Source organism: Paroedura picta, chromosome 2 (genome assembly GCF_049243985.1).
Source record: "Paroedura picta isolate Pp20150507F chromosome 2, Ppicta_v3.0, whole genome shotgun sequence".
NCBI lineage: Eukaryota > Metazoa > Chordata > Lepidosauria > Squamata > Gekkonidae > Paroedura > Paroedura picta.
In genome coordinates, this window is record NC_135370.1 from 168,466,707 (window position 1) to 168,486,609 (window position 19,903).

General features: G+C 46.6%; 1 protein-coding gene across 4 annotated transcripts in view; it reads right to left on the bottom strand.

The window, feature by feature from the left end:
• Positions 1 to 17,674, bottom strand: part of CDC42BPB (CDC42 binding protein kinase beta) — a 151,987-nt gene extending 134,313 nt beyond the window's left edge. For all 4 annotated transcript variants that reach the window (XM_077323750.1, XM_077323749.1, XM_077323748.1 and 1 more), the window contains exon 1: positions 16,924 to 17,674. In XM_077323750.1, coding sequence (XP_077179865.1) covers positions 16,924 to 17,101 — 178 coding nt within the window. In that variant the 5' untranslated portion in view covers positions 17,102 to 17,674. The remainder of the gene's footprint in view (positions 1 to 16,923) is intronic.
• Positions 17,675 to 19,903: the final 2,229 nt, after the last annotated feature.

The window sequence follows — 19,903 nt, forward strand, 5'->3', positions numbered from 1 at the left end:
TTCAATATTTCACAATAAAATTGAAGATTTCAGAAGCATGATGAACGGCAGTAACTTTCTGAAAAGACTGAAAATCAATTTCACTCACTTTATAAAGAACAGGACTTTACTACAGAAAAGATTAACAAAGAAAATTCAGGTGCTTCCCAGCCTTTTAAAGACACGATACAGCAATGATACTTAAAGAGCCAATATATAATCCACTAATAAAGAGCTACCACATTGATTCATCAATACCTCAATAACATATCAAGCTGTAAATACACAAAAATCAAAGCATTTATGGAGCCCTATCATATATAAAAAGCCTTTCTGCAGCAAAAGAGCATTGCCACTTGGTTTCCTCTCAGACATCAGCCAACCAAATCCTTACAGAATTCCTTTTGTGATTTGGGGGGGGGGGAGAGAAATTTGTAAACAAATGTGTAAGTATGGCAGACTTTAATGAAATAAGAGACATTACGAGAGTCATCCCATGGACAAGAATGCTGGAAGAGAAAGGAGCAAGTGACAGGTGGGCTTTCCTTAAACAAGAGCTGTTGCATGCTCAAGCTATGGCTTGTCCATCCATGGTTGGGGATCCACGAGGCCTAATTCAATGAACAAAGGAGGAGCTAAGGAAGAAAAGGGAAATGTTCAAGCAATGGAGGTAAGGTCAGATCTCTAGAGAAGAGTATCTGCAGGTTACTAGGCACTGTAGGTCATTCATCAGAGGCCAAAGCTGGGAGTAAGCAGAGACTGACCAGGGAAGCGAACCAGATATGCGAGGAGCAAACATAAGGTAAATGAGACAATAGGCCCATTGTTGGGCCAAGATGGAGAGATTTTGTCGACAGAGGGAAAGCAGAAAAGCTCAGTACCTATTTTGCCTGTTTTTTTCCTGGAAGAATATGAACACAATCAGGGATGGTAGTAAACAAGATAGGGAAGATAGTAAGCAAGTCTGGGTGGCAGGTTGACATGGACAGAGAAGCTGTTGAGAGGCACCTGGCTGCACTGGATGAGTTCAAATCCCCTGGACCAGATGGTGTGCATCCAAGAATGCTCAAACAACTTTCCTGAGAGCTTGTAGAACTTGTCCATCATCTTTAGGACCTTTTCGTGGACTGGAGATGGCAGAAAACTGGAGGAGAGCAAATGTTATCCCAATCCTTTTAAAAGCGAGTAGAGATGAACTGGGAAATTACAAGCCAGTGAGTCTGACCTCAGTTGCAGGGAAGGTAATGGAGCAGATTTTAAAGGGGGCAATCCGCAAACATCTGAAGGACGGTGTATTGATTAAGCCAGCATGGATTTGTCTCCAACAGATCCTGCCAGACCAACCCAGTTTCTTTCTTTGATCGTGTGATGGGTTTTCGGGACTGCGGACATTCAGTTGATATTGTTTACCTGGATTTCAATAAGGCTTTTGACAAGGTTCCTCATGATGTTCTGATGGGTAAACTGGAGGACTGTAGACTGGATTTCTATGTGGTTAGGGGAAAAGGGAAGTGGTTAGAAAACCACACACAAATAGTTGATGATGGTATTTTATCAGATTGGAGGGGGGAGAGCAGTGGGGTGCCACAGGGCTTGGTACTTTTCAACATTTTCATCACTGATCTGGGTGAGGGGGTGAAGGGACTCCTCATTAAATTTGCAGATGACATCAAATTGGGAGGAGTAGCAAACACATGAGAAGACAGAAATAGAGTTCAACAAGATCTGAACATGCTAGAAAAGTGGGCTAGAAAAGTGGTCTAATGTGGGCTAACATGCTAGAAAAGTGGGCTAATGAGAACAAGATGCCATTCAATAAGGAGAAGTGCAGAGTTCTATATCTGGGTCACAAAAATTGGTAGCAGCATGCGTGAATGAGATCTTGAGGTACTTTTGGACTGTAAGCTAAATATGAGCAGACAGTGTGATGCGACAGTAAAGAAAGCAAACAAACTTGGGCTGTATCAACAGAGGTGTCACATCAAAATCGCAAGTTGTCATACTCCCCACTGTAGACCGCATTGGTCAGACCAAAACTGGAGCACAGCCTAAGGAGGTAATGAACTCCCCCTGACTGGTAGTCTTTGAACTATGGTAGGAAAGATACCTATCCTGGATGCTTGAGGCTGATCCTGCATTGAGCAGGGGGTTGGACTAAATGGCCTGGATGGCCCCTTCCAACTCTATAATTCTATTCTATTGAACCAAATGCCACTTCTTTCCCATCCAATAGATTTCTGCCCCTTCTTCTCCTTTGTACTTCCCTAGCAAATCACTCTGGTGCTGGAGAAGACTCTTGCGAGTCCCTTGGACTGCAAGGCGAACAAACCGATCAGTCCTAGAGGAGATCAACCCTGACTGCTCTTTAGAAGGCCAGATCCTGAAGATGAAACTCAAATACTTTGGCCACCTCATGAGAAGGAAGGACTCCCTGGAGAAGAGCCTAATGCTGGGAGCGATCGAGGGCAAAAGAAGAAGGGGACGACAGAGAATGAGGTGGCTGGATGGAGTCACTGAAGCAGTAGGTGCAAACTTAAATGGACTCCGGGGAATGGTAGAGGACAGGAAGGCCTGGAGGATCATTGTCCATGGGGTCGCGATGGGTCGGACACGACTTCGCACATAACAACAATAACAAGCAAATCACTACTTTCCTCTGTAGACCAGCCCATGATTCTAAGGACTAGGGCAACTGGCACACCACAAAATGTCCTTTCCCCCTTAGACACCATCCGCTTCCAAGTCTCTTGGAAGAGACAGGCCTCTCCAGGAGGGAATGGACCAGTGTTCCTCTGTAATAAGACAAGTGAATGTCCACTGGTAGTCTAAACCAGGAGTAGTCAACCGGTGGTCCTCCAGATGTTCATGGACTACAATTCCCATGAGCCCCTGCCAGCAAATGCCAGCAAATGCTGGCAGGGTTTCATGGGAATTGTAGTCCATGAACATCTGGAGGACCACCGGTTGACTACCCCTGGTCTAAACAAGCCAAAATGTATGACCTCTTGGTAATGCTTGACCTCAACATTAATATATTTTGCCCCTAGTGTTTTGTGCTACAGAGACAAGTAGGCTTAAACTTGACATATGTGCAACACAAATTGAATCCAATAGTTTCTTTAAGACCAACAAAGGTTTATTCAAGGTGTGCGCTTTTAAGTGCATGCACTCTTCCTCAGACTAAACGAACAACCATCGTAAGTGTAGAGCTACAAGGCAAAATAAATTGTGACAAATTAGCAAACTGTGTCATAATATCCAAATTAAGCCATATGATGTCATATGATAATTCTTTGCTAAAACATCCAGTCAGTCCTTCTGAGTTCAATTGTAGTTTACAAAAACATTGGAGATAAAACTGTCCACGTTAGTAATTAATGGCAGATACTTTCCCAGTTGTGGAAAGAAATAATTAAAAGAGACTAGTTGCTGGCCCCATCCGTCTCCACCCAAACATGGAAGCATCCCTACAAGTGACGTGCTGGCCAGTTATCTTGTCCTGAGACCAGATATATGCTGTTAGTCATGGGCGTAGTTCTAAGAGACTGTGTATGTTTGTGTTGCATTCAGATATTATTTTAAACTGATGGGTTATATAATTCTGTTTAACAATCTGATTTTTAGGGCCAGTTATGCTTGTTTGAGCAGAGACATCACCCTGCCAACAACAGTGCATTTAGTCAAGGCTATGGTATTCCCAGTTGCAATGTATGACTGTGAAAGATGGACCATAAGGAAGGCTGAGCGTCAAAGAACTGAGGCTTTTGAACTCTGGTGCTGGAGAAGACTCTTGCGAGTCCCTTGGACTGCAAGACGAACAAACTGGTCAGTCCTAGAGGAGATCAACCCGGACTGCTCCTTAGAAGGCCAGATCCTGAAGATGAAACTCAAATACTTTGGCCACTTCATGAGAAGGAAGGACTCCCTGAAGAAGAGCCTAATGCTGGGAGCGATCGAGGGCAAAAGAAGAAGGGGACGACAAAGAATGAGGTGGCTAGATGGAGTCACTGAAACAGTAGGTGAAAACTTGAATGGTAGAGGACAGGAAGGCCTGGAGGATCACTGTCCATGGGGTCACGATAGGTCGGACACGACTTCGCACCTAACAACGACGCTTGGTTGAATTCACTCTCCTTTAATTTATAGTTGTGCTGTGTTTTTTTTCTTGTTTTTGACACAGGTTCGTCCTTTTCCGGACTTTTCACTGTTTCTTCTGTTCTATAATTATGCCCTCCCTTCTCCTTTAGTCTGTCAAAATCTGCATCCTTGTAGCCACTTCCCTTCATTGTATTCTGTCTCTTCTCTTCTGTGCTCTGTGCAGTATCTCCCCTGCAGCATCTGTCCATCAAACTTTTGTTTGTATTTGAAACAGTACCCAAGAGTTCCATATAAAGGTAGTATATTCAGACTGGAGGCATTAGTAGATCTATTGCTGATTGTGAAGGGCTTTTTAATGTTAATTACAGGCAAGGTAGGAATTGTGATTGATAATCAAAATGTGAGGTGCAGAAATTAAGTAAGGCGGCTTGTAAATTATCAAGATTTGTACCATAAAGTTTGACATTTTCTTGACAATCGTCTATGGTTCCTTCTTTCTCACAAGTTCTTTTCTACAAACTTGCAATGCATTCTCACAATCTTAGTACCTGAAGCACTGACAAATCAGAAAATTTTTCTGGTGTTACGAATAGTGCGATTTTGTTTTCCATATTTTATTTTGACTTTACATTTAGTGAACAACATTTTAAAATGTTATGTCCAAACTAGCCGTAAAGCCCATTGCATGCATGGATACAACGGGCGCTAGAGGGCCCCTCCTCCCAGCCCTGTCGCCGCCCCCACCACAGCAGCACCGCCCCACCTGCTCCTCTCCGTGTCTCTCTTTCTCAGGGGAACAGGGGCTCAGCGGGGCTCTCTGCCCCCCTCCCCAGCAGTGAGCCCCACCAGAGACAGCAGCCTGGCCCTGCATGTTGCCCGTCTCTGCCTCTGGTACGGAGCAACCGCCTCCAGTGCCGCTGCCTCAGTAGCGCAGTCCTTTGCACTGCCAGGCAGTCTCCTCCGCCCCGGCCTCCCCAAGGACCTAAAACGGCACCGCGGCTGGAAGTCGGCTCCAGGCCATGGCGCCATTGTACAGCGACAGGGAAGGGTGTGGGGGAAGGAGGGAGGCTTCCCGGAGCTGCAGCGAGGCAGCCTCCCCTTCCCCTGGCTTTACCCAAGTAATGAAAATGGCACAACGGCCCGGAACCAGCTCCCAGCAATGGTGCCATTTTAAAGCAACAGGGAAGGGTGGGCATTTGGGGGGGGGGAAGGATGGGAGGAAGGCTGATTTGTTTCCTCCCGGCAAGGGCATCCCGAAGCTCAGGGAAGGCAGGCCCCTCCCCCCTCCAGCCAGGGCCACCAACCTATGTCCCTGTCAGTATCCAGGGGCAAACTGCCAGCAATGCTGGCAGAGAGCCCCTGGTCAGGATGGAAAGTCAGGACTGTGGGCCCACTGATTTGGCCAAAGTCCTGAGTGGGTGTGTCCTGTCAGAGGTAGGGCCCAATCAGGAGGCACTTTGCCCCTCCCGATTGGGCCCAGCCTTGGACAGGCCACGCCCAGTCTCTGCCACATACCCCTTAGCCTATTATTTTAACAGCAAATGCTGTAACAGATAGCAATAAATACTTAAATGGAAATATATGTTTGAAATGTTTCTGTGTCCTGAAATTAGGGTGTTTAGTGTGCTTTTGATTATATATTTGTATTCAGAGGTACTAAATTTCGAAGTAACAGTGCCAGGAGGCAACATCAAGGGAAGGCCTCAGCCTCTACTCTATGCCCTGCAGCTGGCCATTTGATGTAAACTAATCGACCACTGTGTGAGTCAGGATGCTGGAAAAGATGGGCCATTGGCAGGGCTCTTCTTGTGTTATGTCCTTATGTGTATATAGAGAAACAAACAGAAGTCCAGAGTTCTACAATGGTTTTGCTAGGCAGATTATAAATTCTGCAGTACAAACGGCATGGATGGGCAACATTACCAAAACTTTTGGATAATGAATCAGGGTAGCAGAAAGACTTGAATTAGTTGCAACCCATTGGTATGTAATGCTTGCTAAGGAAATGGATGAAACAGATATCAGGATGCCTGATTTAAATTGGTCCTTTTTGCATTTAATTTAAGCCATCATCCTAATTATGAAAGCACAATACGTTCCCATTTTCTTTGTTCTGTACTTATTTACCCACGTGAAACAGAAGTCGATACCCATTTTAAACCAGAATGGGTCAGGAGAAGACTTCAAACCTTGCATCGTCATTCAGCTTTGCATGTAGCCATGTTTGTTTTTACTGCAAGAGCTGCTTTGCCACTAATTCTTAAAATCTGCCATGAATGAAGCAGCCCAGATAGACTTGGAGCATTAGAGCACTCACCTGAGGACAAAAGCTGATCACCACAGATGAATAGCTAAATTACAATGGGTTAATAAGGAGGATGGAAGGGACAGGTTGTCAGCCACAGAAACAGAAGATGGACATATAAATGCTCTTACTTAGGTCTCCAAAGTGTGCAGAAATCATTACTGTTTAACTACAGTTGCTTACGATACAAGGCTCACCAGGAGAACATTTGTAAACACACATATCAGCTTCGCAATCTAGTTTCTATTTGCTTTGCTACAGCTGGGAAATTTATAGACCAACTGCAATTCCATAAGCCAGGGCTGAAAGAATGTGAAGTGGCAATTCAAGTCAAAACTCACACTGTTGACCTCAACTGACTACCTAAGGAAGGAATCTGTTAATACTTCTTTCCCCACCACAAAGGGATGTTTGTGAGGTTTTAATTTTCAATTTTGTGACAGCGGGATTATAACTATTACGGAAGCTGCCCTGAGTCTATCGTTGTTCTGCTTAAATTGCACTTGGATTTTCTGTGCTAATTTGTGAGGCTCAAAACAGCAGTTACATCACACATTGCTGGATGCACAGATCATTCATCTTAAAAAAAAAAATCTTTCCTCTCCACTATCCCTGTCCACAAGTCAATCAAATTTATTTGTCAAAGGCTGTCACAAAATGGCAAAAAAGGCAAAGTTAAAAATAAAATGGTACAATAAAAGCTTTTTTTAAAAAAAGAAAAAAGGAAAGTACAAATACAACGGCCATTCCGAAACAATGGCCATACTGCAATCCATTCAAGAGAGACTAGGAATCTCCATTCCTTCTCATCGGTGCTTATAGAAGATCACCACAGAATCAAAGTCTTGTACTTAAGCGTTGCTAGGTTCCCCAAAATGTGGCTAGCTCCCGATTTTAACCTGTAGAAAAGAGCTCCAGGTCTTAAATGGATATACAGATTATTCGAACCTTCACAATTAGATTGGAGCAATACTCAAATCGTGTATGAGTGTACAAATCCAAGCAGTAGTTTTTCCAATTTTTCCTTTCTACCAGCTATAATCCTGTAGGGATTGCCTTTTTAAAAAAACTAATTGATATGCAAACATTCACTTGGACATGTTTGGAGCTTGTTACAATATTATGTATTGTAGCTCTTAAATAAGATAAATAAATCTTTTCTTATAACCAGCCCTTCCTTAGACACTCGGGGCATAGCAACACAAGATAACATAATAAATACAAAATCACTTTATTGTAACAATAAAACCTTTTATAATTCCATTTGCCCCCAACCAGTCTGAAATTCTAAATGAGGGCAGTGAGGGGGCAACTCCATGAAGGACAGCTCTTCCCTTAGTTTCCATTGGTGAGACAAGTAGTTCTTGGTGGTCCACCAGGGTCTCGACCATAGGCCTGGTGGGACAGCTGGAGGCAACTCCTTGAAGGACAGCTCTTCCCTCAGTTTCCATTGGTGAGACAAGTAGCTTTTGGTGGTCCACCAGGGTCTCGACCATAGGCCTGGTGGGACAGCTGGAGGCAACTCCTTGAAGGACAGCTCTTCCCTCAGTTTCCATTGGTGAGACAAGTAGTTCTTGGTGGTCCACCAGGGTCTCGACCATAGGCCTGGTGGGACAGCTGGAGGCAACTCCTTGAAGGACAGCTCTTCCCTCAGTTTCCATTGGTAAGACAAGTAGTTTTTGGTGGTCCACCAGGGTCCTGACCATAGGCCTGGTGGGACAGCTTTGTCCTGAAGGCCCTACAGAACTGGTTATGGTCCCACAGGGCCCTGATCTCTTTTCACCAGCCTGGGATCCAGGCTGAGGCCAGTCTTACCTCAAGGCTGAGGCCAGGGATCTTCAGCAGATATCTGCCACAATAGCTTAATGCCCCTTGGGATTACATAACGAGAAAAGGCAGTCTTGCAGATATGCTGGTCCCAGACCACTTAATGCTTTGATGGTTAATACCAACACCTTGAAGCTGTTCTGGTGTCCAATCTGGAGCCACTGCAGCCGGGAGAGCACCGGTGTCATATGTGAGGATTCGTGCCACTGCATTTTGAACCAGCTGGAGTTTCTGGAGTTGTCTCAAGGGAAGCCCTGCATACAGCAAACTGCAGAAGCCTAATCTAGAGGTGATTTTTTATGGAGCACCCTGGCTAAGTCCAATGCGGAGAGGTACGGTGCGAATTGTTGTGCCTGGCACAGGTTGAAGAATGCCAGGTGAGTAAAATTCATGATCTGGGTCTCCATTGAGAGGGAGGCATCCAGAATCATGACCAGACTCATAACAGAAGACAACACTGTTAATTGGAACAAAGAATTGCAGTCATGCTGTTCCCTGCTGAGGTCTGTGGTTCCTCAGATCTACAAGTGTCCTTCTGGCAGCCTTTACTTGTGTTAGCACTGGAGGACTCTCCCTTTGCTGCTGATTTAGATGCCTTGGAGCTGTCTCAGTTCACCAACTGACTTCTTTCTTCTCTTGGGGGGTGCATCAGCTCTAGCTTCAGCCTGGTCACCCTAGATATTCTCTATTACAATAGCCTCTTCTGTCTCTCCCTGGGTTCAGATGACCCTACTGGGTCAAGGTCATCCAGTAAATTTTATGACAAGTGAGGATTTGAACCTGCCTCTCTATCCACTAGACCAGCCTTTCTCAACTTTTTTACTGTTGTGAAACCCCTGAAACAGTCTTCAGGCTTTGAAAAACCCCAGAAGTGGTGTAATGGTGCAGAATATGGTTGGGAAGCATGGCTGTGTACAGGCCCACCCAGGTCCCCTCCGCTCCCCAACCTCCCTAGGTCCACCAATGGCCATTTTGGGAGCAGGGGGTGGGGTGACATGACCATATATGATCATATCTCCCAATGAATGTTTTTTAATAAAATTAAATATATGAAAAATTAATTAACTCCTACTCATTCGGGAATGAGCCTCTTGTGGCGCGGAGTGGTAAGGCAGCAGAAATGCTGTTTGAAGCTGTCTTCCCATGAGGTTGGGAGTTCGATCCCAGCAGCCGGCTCAAGGTTGACTCAGCCTTCCATCCTTCCGAGGTCGGTAAAATGAGTACCCAGCCTGCTGGGGGGTAAATGGTAATGACTGGGGAAGGCACTGGCAAACCACCCCGTATTGTGTCTGCCATGAAAACGCTGGAGGGCATCACCCCAAGGGTCAGACATGACTCGGTGCTTGCACAGGGGATACTTTTACCTTTACCTTTACTCATTCAGGAAACCCTTCCGCGGCTGTCAAGAAACCCCAGGGTTTCATGAAACCCTGGTTGAGAAAGCTTGTTACTGAACCCCTGGGAATTTGGAAAAAGATAGTATGCACTGAACAAAATAGCTGCCATGGGAGATGAGACTAATATAAAGGCCAAACGTCCTTCTGTAGTAAGGATAGTTATTTCTTAAAGGAGGTTGCCTGCAGACCCAAAAATGATGCCTCCGGGATCTTATAAACTACCTAAGTCATGTGCATACAATACTGAGACAGGGCCGAAAGGCAATATAAAAATTACCTAAATAGCAATGGGCGCAGATGAATTAACACTCAACAACACGTTAATAGTGCCAAGATTATATGTGATAAAATCTCGTTGAATTCTACCATAAGGCATATTAACAGGATGTCTATATCAGGGTAGACAAACTTTTGGCTGAAGTGCTGGAAAAAGACTCAACATCCACCTGCAAAGGCACTGGTGTGCCAGAAAACAGAAAGGCCAGAGGGGAGACAAATGGTTGCTTGGCCCTCAACAGTGGAAGCAAATCCACTGGACCTCAGGGGGGCTCACTAGGTGGTGAAGGGGCCCAGGGCCAATGGCAAGCATAAGCCATGCATGTACCCTTCCAGGGGCACTGTCAGTACACTATCAGTACATGAGGGGCTCGAGTCAATTGTATGGGCAGAAAAGTATCCTTTGGCTCTAGTATCCTTCTTTAAGAACGAAAGATTTTTCTGCTATGAATTCTTTCACCAGGAGCTGTAAAGTTCTGTGCTGACACAGTTCAGGTTATCTAAATTACTTTACACCTTAAAAGGAAAAGTCACAGAAATAACTCAAGCTTCCCTTTAAAAAACCTCTTGTGCCAGAAGAAGTATACTTCAGACCTTTTCCCCAGCTATTTTCGTACAATCTTTAATAGCAATTAAATGCCACTTATCGTACTAGATGGTAACACACATTTCAAGGATTGAAAAAGAATATTTTTAGTAAAATCTGCTAGGCAGGGGACAAGCCGATGGGGCCACTTCGCCTGACTGCAGTTGGATTCATGGCATTGGACCAATGTAGCAATTGAGAAGTGTATTAGCTACAACACCAGGAGGCTTGTTCTATGTAAAGCAGTACACAAAACACACACAGGTGAGAGCCAGTTTGGTGTAGTGGTTAGGAGTGTGGACTTCTAATCTGGCAAGCCAGGTTCAATTTTGCACTTCCCCACATGCAGCCAGCTGGGTGACCTTGGGCTTGCCACAACACTGATAAAGCCAAGCAGTGATATCAGGGCTCTCTCAGCCTCACCCACCTCACAGGGTGTCTGTTGCGGGGAGAGGAAAGGGAAGGCGACTGTAAGCCGCTTTGAGACTCCTTCAGGTAGAGAAAAGCCGCATATAAGAACCAACTCTTCTTCATAATACAGAGAAAAGTTAAGTCAATGATGACGTTAAGCACAATGTTATGCACGTCAACCAAGAAATACACTTTCACACACTCCTTTTCTCCAAGGTGACCACAAAAAAGAAGCATCTGTAAAACTTCTCAAACACCAAAACCTGTAATACAAACTAGAATATGAAGCTTCAAAGGGTTTGGGTTTTTTTCGCTGGCACTCATAGGATTTGCCAGCTTTACTAGAGTGACCTAGAAAACATTGTAACACTCTGCAGCACAGTATAGCCTTTACGAAGGCCATTTTAGTCAAACTACTTTTCTTTGGACAAGGAGGGGGTAAATTCAGGTTTAATCAGAGTAACAGGAAGTGTAATATATCTCCCTTGCTGCTTTGCGATGACATATGCAATGTATGGAATAATTTATTAATCCATCAATAAATTATTGCCAGCTCTTTTTCCCCACAAAGTTACCAAGCATTTCACTAATGCTTTCAGAACTCCGATGAGCACTTATTACAGTAATGGCCATACACTATTTTTCTAAAACCGTCACAGTGACAACACAGAGGCTATTCCACTGGGAGTAAAATCCGAAAGCACTCCGTGCCAGGAAACACCTCTCAAAGAGGACATGGGGAAACGACCTGCCTCCATAGTATGAGTTATACACATCTTCATGTGGCTTCCCTATGTATGGGACATGATAAGCATCAACAGGCTTATGCAAATATAGCGAGAGAATTTGCTTTAATGGAGGCATACTATACATCCACACCAAACAACTCATCAGTGCTTTGGGTTTCTAAAGCAGATGTTGGAGGAGCGTTTTAATTATTCAGTTGGCAATCTTATTACTGACGTCAGCAGATGACTCCAGGAAGTGAATCCTCTTAGCTGGTTAATGTATAACAAAGAGCAATAGCCCCGACAGGAATGGGGAACCAGCTGCTCATGCATTTTAGTGCATTACTATGTGTTGTTAAGAGCATGCATTTCCATCGGCGAGACGCCGCTTTCTCCACCAAAATTCACACACAGCCATGCCTATGCTTCTATTAAAATCAAGCCTCCTTACAAAGAAACCAAATCATAACCAACACAGAGAAAGAAACAGAGGGGTTTGAAAAGAGGAAAAACAAACAGAAATATGCACATTATTGCAAACAGCCTTGTAGCACCCTAAACTAATGGATTTACTGAGGAATAAGCTTTCATGAGCCACATCCCACTTTGTCAATATGCACCTGGACAGTCCTAAATGCTCCATTCCCTTCTCATAACTTACTCCACTACAGTGTGTTGCCCTTAGCAGTAAATCTTGTTCAAGGCAAGCAATCAAATCATTTACTTTGGACCAATATAGGATTTACAGAAACAAACACATGCTGTCCAGCATTTCAGAATGCCACACTGACTGAGTTGGTACAAACTTTTATTGCAAAAAATCATGTCCCCTTTCCAGGAGCAATTCTTTAAACTAACTGAGCGCTCTTCCCCTAGGTCAGATACTTATAATTGCTACGTGCTTTTTATTGCCGGTGTGTTTAATACCATGCTGTAAGGCTGTCGCAAAATAGCGGGATGATTTCCCAGAGCCTCCTTATTCCTCTGGACACTTACTCTCCCACACTTGCACCCTTAACAACAAATCTGAAAGAAATGGAACACCAAGTCCTTGTAAAAAAGCGGAACTTGAGCGCCTGCTACTCCTTTCCTCTACTCCACCCCTTTCAGGTGGAACACACTCAGAAAGGTCATGGGATTAATTCGACATTCGAAGCTAAGCTTGGACTGGCGTCAGGCCACAGATACTCTGGGGCTGTGTTTTTCACTTGCAATGTCATTTGCAGTCTCTTCACCCCATCTAGTCTCCCACCCTGTAGGTGGTGTACAATTCATAAATGAAACATTTAGAATATGGTACAACCATCAGCCAAAGCATCACATCTGACAATACATTTGTTTACACAATATACTGGCTATAATTTCCACACTGCCAGGCTTCAGCTGTGGCATCTCTGAAGAATCAGCTCCTCCCCTGAGTCTAAACAAGCCCAATCACTTAGACCCGACCACAGGAAGGGTCCCCCCACCCCACCTCATGCTGGGCAGGTTTCTTCTTGCTTCAAGACTGGGTAGTTAAGAGGTGGAAGATGAAGTCACTTTATGGAATTTTACATAGTTCTTGAGGGTGGACAACGTAGTGGCCAAATTTTCAGTGGACACCAAATTCAGAGCAGACTAAGAGGTTCCTCCAAGAGGATTGCTTCAGATTTTGAGAGTGGGCAATAAAATGGTAAACCAAGTTCAATGCAGGTTTGTGCACCATGATGCATGCTGGAGCAAAATATGCTAACTTTAAATATGAGCTGAACGGGTGTTTGAAGAGGTAGTGACTGAATGAGAATATATTGAGGTTGTAGCTGATATCTTGAACGAAAACAATGTGTGGCAACTGTGAAAAAGGCAAGCTACATGGTTGGCATTATTACGAGAGGGACTGAAAAGGGGGGAAAGCCAATATTGTAATGCCTCTTACAGATCTATGGCACCAACTCACTTGGACTAACACGTTGGTGTCTGATTGTGTAGTTCAACATAATGCACAGCCTAGACAACCAAGATGATTAAGGAGACAGATCAGCCTTTCTTAGTAGGAAAAACACTGAATCTGGAGCAATCTGAATTTAGAGAAAAGACAAGTAAGAGAGGGCACGGCCAGAGAGAGTTTTAATGTATTTTGCACAGAATCAAAAAAGTGAATCAAAAGGCCCTCTCTCACCCCAATACTAGAACTCATGGGCACACAACAAATCAGGTGGGCAATAAAATCAAGATGAACAAAAGGAAGTACTTCTTTGAAGCATTTATATTCCACCTTTCCCCATAGTTCAAGGAATTCACTACTAATATAGTGATGCCCATGAGCTTAGAAGGCCTTAAAAGAGGATTAGTCAAATTACTGGTGGATAGATACATCAATCAATAGCTGGTATGTCTGAAGAGAGCCTCCACATCCAGAATTGGAAGGCAACATAGGGGCTCTTCCAACTGCCATTTGTTGGTTGGCCAGTGCGTGAAACAGAACACTAATCTAGATGGACCACTCATCTAATCCAGCAGCACCTTCTTAAATCCCCAATGTGGAGTTACTAACTATCAGTTACTAACTACCAAGCACGCTTCCATGTTCATGGAATTATTCAGAAATCCAGGAAACTAGTTTGATGGCAACTTTCCAGGCAGTTCATGTCTAAAAATGACCATACAGTAGACCCCTCCCCTGAGGTTATGCAAGGGGTTATGCAATTCTATTCAGGAATCAAAAACCAGGCTGTGGCCATAATGGGAAATGTTGCATACGCAGGGAATGACAGGCTCTTCCTTCTGCGCAACAAAGAAAATGAAGAGCTGGGTTTTATACCCTACTTTCCCCAACCCTAAGAAGTCTCAAAGCAGCTTACAATTGCCTTCCCTTCCTTCCTCCTCAACAGTCACCTTGTGAGGTAGGTGGGGCTGAGAGAGTTCTGAGAGAACTGTGAGCGGCCCAAGGTCAACCAACGGGTTTCATGGGGAGGAGTGGGGAATCAAACCAGGTTCTCCTGATTATAGAGAACTTCTCTTAAATGATACACCACACTGCCACGACAGTTAGTGCCATTTCCTCTATCCCCACAACTTAAGCCACACATAAAAGTATGAGGCAGAATCCTTAAATCTCTCAATATATAGTACTAATGACCTTTGCAACGACTGCAACATTTACAGCAAACAGTGTTCTACTGCTCAAGCCTGAAGCTCGAAATCAAAAGGGCCATTAGATACAACAGCTTACTTTACATGAACAAGTGAATCTGCCTTGTTCTCCCAGAATGACACAACCAGCCCATCAAGGTCAGCACTGCCTACTCAGACTGGTGGTGACTGTTCTCCAGTGTCTCAGGTCCCTGTTAAGGAGAGAGGCTCTACCACTGAGTCACAGCTCCTTCATATGCCAAAATGCTACCACTTAACTCCCCACATTAGGAAAGCAATTCTTAGTGTACTTAGCAATTCAGAGGCATTCTGCTTCCTAAAGAAACCCAAGTACTGAAATAGACAACCAATATGAAACTATTTCTGAACTCATTCTAGATTTCTCCCAACAGACCATCCAGTTCTGGTATGAGTGGGCCAGGCCACCCATAGGGACCTAGAATAGAAGAATCATAGAGTTGGAAGGGGCGTCCTGGGTCATCTAAGTCCAACCTCCTGCACTATGCAGGACACTCACAACCCTATCGCTCATCCACTGCAACCTGCCACCCCCTTGAACAGAATCAGCCTCTTCGTCAGATGACTATCCAGCCTCTGTTTAAAAATCTCCAAAGATGGTAAACCCACCACCTCCCAAGGAAGCCTGTTCCACTGAGGAACTTCTTCCAGATGTTTAGATGGAATTTCTTTTGAATTAATTTCATCCCATTGGTTCTGGTCCGTCCCTCCGGGGCAAGAGAGAACAACTCTGCTCCATCCACAATATGGCAGCCTTTTAAATACTTGAAGATGGTTATCAAATCCCCTCCTCAGTCGTCTCCTCTCCAGGCTAAACAGACCAAGTTCATCCATCCAATTCTGGTACAAGTGGGCCAGGCCACGCATAGGGACCTCTCTCTAACCACCCTTCTACTACATCTGTATGATGTTGTGCTCTTGCCTACACATTCAATACAGATCAGTACTGTATTCCCCATTTCTGTCCTGATCTTTCATTTATACAAATGGCCTAATCTACAGTTCTGACTATAAGGCATGGCTAATTTTTCTTTCCTTGACCCTAATGGTTAGTCAGTTCTTGTCGGTGCCTAGGCCAAATCCAGACCTACACTCGCCCAAAAGTAAGTTTCCAACATTTCCCTTTCCAATCTTGAATAATGCACCACTGTCATCCTCTCCGTGTCACATCCACCGTGCCTCTGCTCATGAGTCAATGCTTACCCCACCCAGTCCTTTGATCAACACTTCCCTACCTCATGACATGTCATGCAGGCTGACAAAACCCCATTGCAGGACTGCCCACTCAGTTCAGAACTTTAGCCTTCAAGAAACTCCTAGAACAACATGTATCTGTCTAAAAGACTCAATCAGGCACCTCCTGAGCGAGGGCAGTTCCGCTACCCTACCACCTTGCTCCAAATCCTGAAAGAAAACTACTGCCATTCTTCAGCCGTAAAAGATCTCCTGGAGCCTATTCCCAAACCCAACCACACCTCTGCTCTCCCTCCACGCGCCCACTCCACGCTCATTGATCATCACTAAGTCTCTTTCTTCTCCTCCCCGACTCGTCCTTATTGTTGTCACCACGCCTAATCGATAGGCCAGGATGCTTCCGCCACACTATCAATCACCGGTGGGTGTTGCGCTACTCTTCCAGGGCCTGGCTTTTCCCACTCACATCACTATCGCCTTCCTCATTTCCCACCGGGTCATCTGGCCCCGGATGTCCACTCAGTAGAAAATTATCTCTAAACACCAGGCTCCTCTCCTTTCACATGAGCCCCCCCAAAGATGAGCTGTCCCTGCTCATCGAGCTATAAAACCCACCCCCACCTGACATTTTAGTTTCTCCCTACCCCAAGCAGCATGGTCCAAGCCGCCCCTCCCACCCAATTCCCAACCTACCCTGCAACCCTCCCCCTGGCCCCAAATTTTATTATTTGACAGGCATGCTCCCGCCACACCCACCCCATTGGGGAAAATACCACCTTCCCGAACGCACATCTGAGAATCTCTCCCTCCTCTCTCACCACCCCTAAAAGTGACCCGAGGGGTCTCGCAGCCCCTTCTGACCCTCCCAGGCCAGGACTTTGCAACATGCACCCCTCCAAACACGCCCCAATCATGCTCGGGATGCCTCTCCAAGGACCCTCCAGAGAATCTCTCCCTCCCCCCCCATCTCACCCCACTCGAGGAAGTCGGAGACGAGCCTGTCTCGTCGGAGCGGCGAGTCGCGGCTGCACTCGGTGTAGAGGCCGACGAGGAGGTCGAGCAGCGCCTCCACGCTCAGGACGCTCTCGCTGCGCCGCGGCCCGTCCAGCAGCAGCTGCTCCAGCCTCTTCAGCCGCACCTTGGCCGACATGGTGGCGGCGCGGTCCGTCCGTCCGCCCGGGCAGCAGGAGCAGGAGCAGGAAGGCCGCGCGGGGAGAGAAGCCGGGGAAGGAGGGAGGCAGGCAGGCAGGCAGGGAGGGAGGAGGCGCCGCAGCTGTTCCCGCCCGGCCGCCGCCTCAGGCTCAGGGCCGCCGCATCCGCCTGCCCGGCCGGCCGGCCCTTCCTCCTCCTCCTCCTCCGTCAGCGGGGCGGCGACCCAAGGCCCCGGCGGCTCGGCTGGGCCCGGCCACTACGCCCGCATTCCGGCCGGCCTCCCCGCGCAAGGGCTTCCTCTCGGGCTCCCTCAGGCCCGGCCGGTCCATGGGCCGGCCCCTCCCTCCGGACCCGCCCCTCGCGCTTCGCCTGGCAACCGTCGGGGAGGAGGAAGAAGAGGGCGCGCGCGTGCGTGCGTGCGTCCGCCCTCTCGCTCTTTCTCGCGCGCCCGTCCCGCGCGCGTGACGGGGGCCGGCCAAGCCGAGAGGGGTCCTTCGGCCAGCAGCTCCCCTCGCAGCGACGCCCTCCGTCACTAGGGCCGCCGGCAGCGTCGTCGTCTCCTCTCGCGCACTCCCTCGCCCCCCTCCCTCGCCCCCCTCCCTCTCGCGCACTGGCGTCTGGGATGGGGGTGGGAAGAGTGGTCTGAGGAGAAGCCAGCCGGAGGGGATTGGGCCCCAGCCGCTCGCCGTAGTTTGCCAGGGATCGCGCGACGCCCGCGGCGGCGTCAGCGTTCGGGCGAGTTTGCGGCAGATTCGCCAGTGGCGCCGTCTGGGAACGCCGGGGCGCGCGCTCCGTTTCCTCGGCGCAGATTCCAGACTCCAGATGCCAAATGTTTCCCACCGGGGGGAAACATTTGTGCGTGTGAATAGAAAGCTAGAGATGGACGCACACAGATACCTGTATATAATTCCAGGGGATCCCCAGGTCCCACCTGGAAGCTGGCAACCCTACATGTATGTGTATGTATATAAATGTATGTGTGTGTGTATGAAGAGAGAAAAATATTCTACAAAAAAAAAGCTTCAGGTGCCGATTAGAATCCCAATACTTCGCTTTATATGTGTGTTTGTGTGTGTATACATATATATTAGGAAGATCTGAGATTGTAAAAAAAAACAAACAAATCAAATAGGGATGCCAGCCTGCAGCCTGTGGGCCCCCTGGAATTATAGTTCTCCAGGTGACAGATCAGTTCTCCCAGAGAAAATAGCTGCTTTGTAGGGTGGATTCTTTGTAGAGATGCCACATCTCCAGGTGAGATGGGGATCCTCTGGAATCATGGCTCATCTCCAGGCGACAGAGATCAGTAGTTCCCCTAGAGAAAGTGGCTGCTTTGGAGGGTGGACTCCATAGCCTTACACTCCACTCGGGTCCCTCCACATCCCAAATCCCACCCACTCCTGGCGCCACCTCCAAAGTCTCCAGGTATTTCCAAACCCAGAGCTGGCAATCCTAGGGGGCGAACTCCAAAGACTTATACTCCATTGAGGTCCATCACTGCCACAAGCCCTGCCCACTCTTGGCTCCACCCCCAAAGTCTCCAGGTATCTACCAACCCGGTGCTGGCAATCCTCGAGGGTGGGCTCCATAGCCATACTCCATCAAGGTCCCTCCCCATTCCAGCCCTGCCCATGCCTGGCTCCACCTCCTAAGTCTCCAGGTATTTCGCAACACTGAGCTGGCAACCCTCATTCAAAATAATAATTGCAAGGAATTAAATTTATGTATAATGCATAAATCATCATGACCAAGCTCCTATGTTTCCTGCTGTTATTTTATCTCGCATAGCAATGGTAATAAAAGATTATTCATACGAAGTTTTATATGGTAATAGGTCAAGATGGGTAGCCGTGATTGTCTGTCTGTAGCCGTCGAAAAGAGCATGCGACCAGTAGCAGCTTAAAGACTGACAAAGTTTGTGGCAGGGAAGGGGCTTTCGTAGAGTCACTGTTCACTTCTTCAGATATAATCATAGAAATTATTATCTTTGTGGCAAAAAAAAAATTGCCTTTCTAAATGGTTTTTTAAACAATATATCAATAATAGAAATGGTTATTATTGTCTGAATGTTCAATGTCCGATAATAATACAAACCATTTATTGTCTCAATTAATTATGATTTATTATCTCTGTGATGGGATAATAACCTGCTGCTTATCAAACCCATAGATAGGGCAGTAGAAAATGTTTTTTTTCCCCCTTGGCAGGCTTCCCTGTGCCTTGAACAGCTCTGAGGCCAGACATTTAACGGGTGCAGCTCTTCCCAGCTACTTCCCCTAATTATTTATTATTTGATTGCTATAACGACATAGCCAGCTCGGGTGGTTTATCCCATTTAAAACCATACAAAATGTACATTGTCTAAAGCATAACAATAGAACAAGAAAAGATATATCTGAAGCAACTGTACAACTGAGTCACATTGTGAGCATTAAACTGAAGTGACCAAACCAATCCTTAACACTACTTCGCTCCCTTATATATTTGGGAAACAGCCTCCTGGGAGGAGACTGTCCACTGCCCTATCTGCCAACCCTGATTGGCTCTCCCCCTCCAGCTCCCACCCTCCCTCCTTGCCTGCTAGAAGCCTTGTGGCTGCGGCCTCCATTGTCGCCCATGAGGAGAGAGGCAGTGACAGGCCCTTGCGGCCTGCAGGTACACTCTTGCTGGGAGGGAGCCAGGGGGCGGTTGCAGCCTCCCTGCGGGCCGCAAAGCCCTGTTGCCGCCGGCAGGGGGAGGCTTTCCATTTCCTTTAGCCTACTTTGCAGGCCAAAGGGAGCCACGGCCACCCTCTCACACC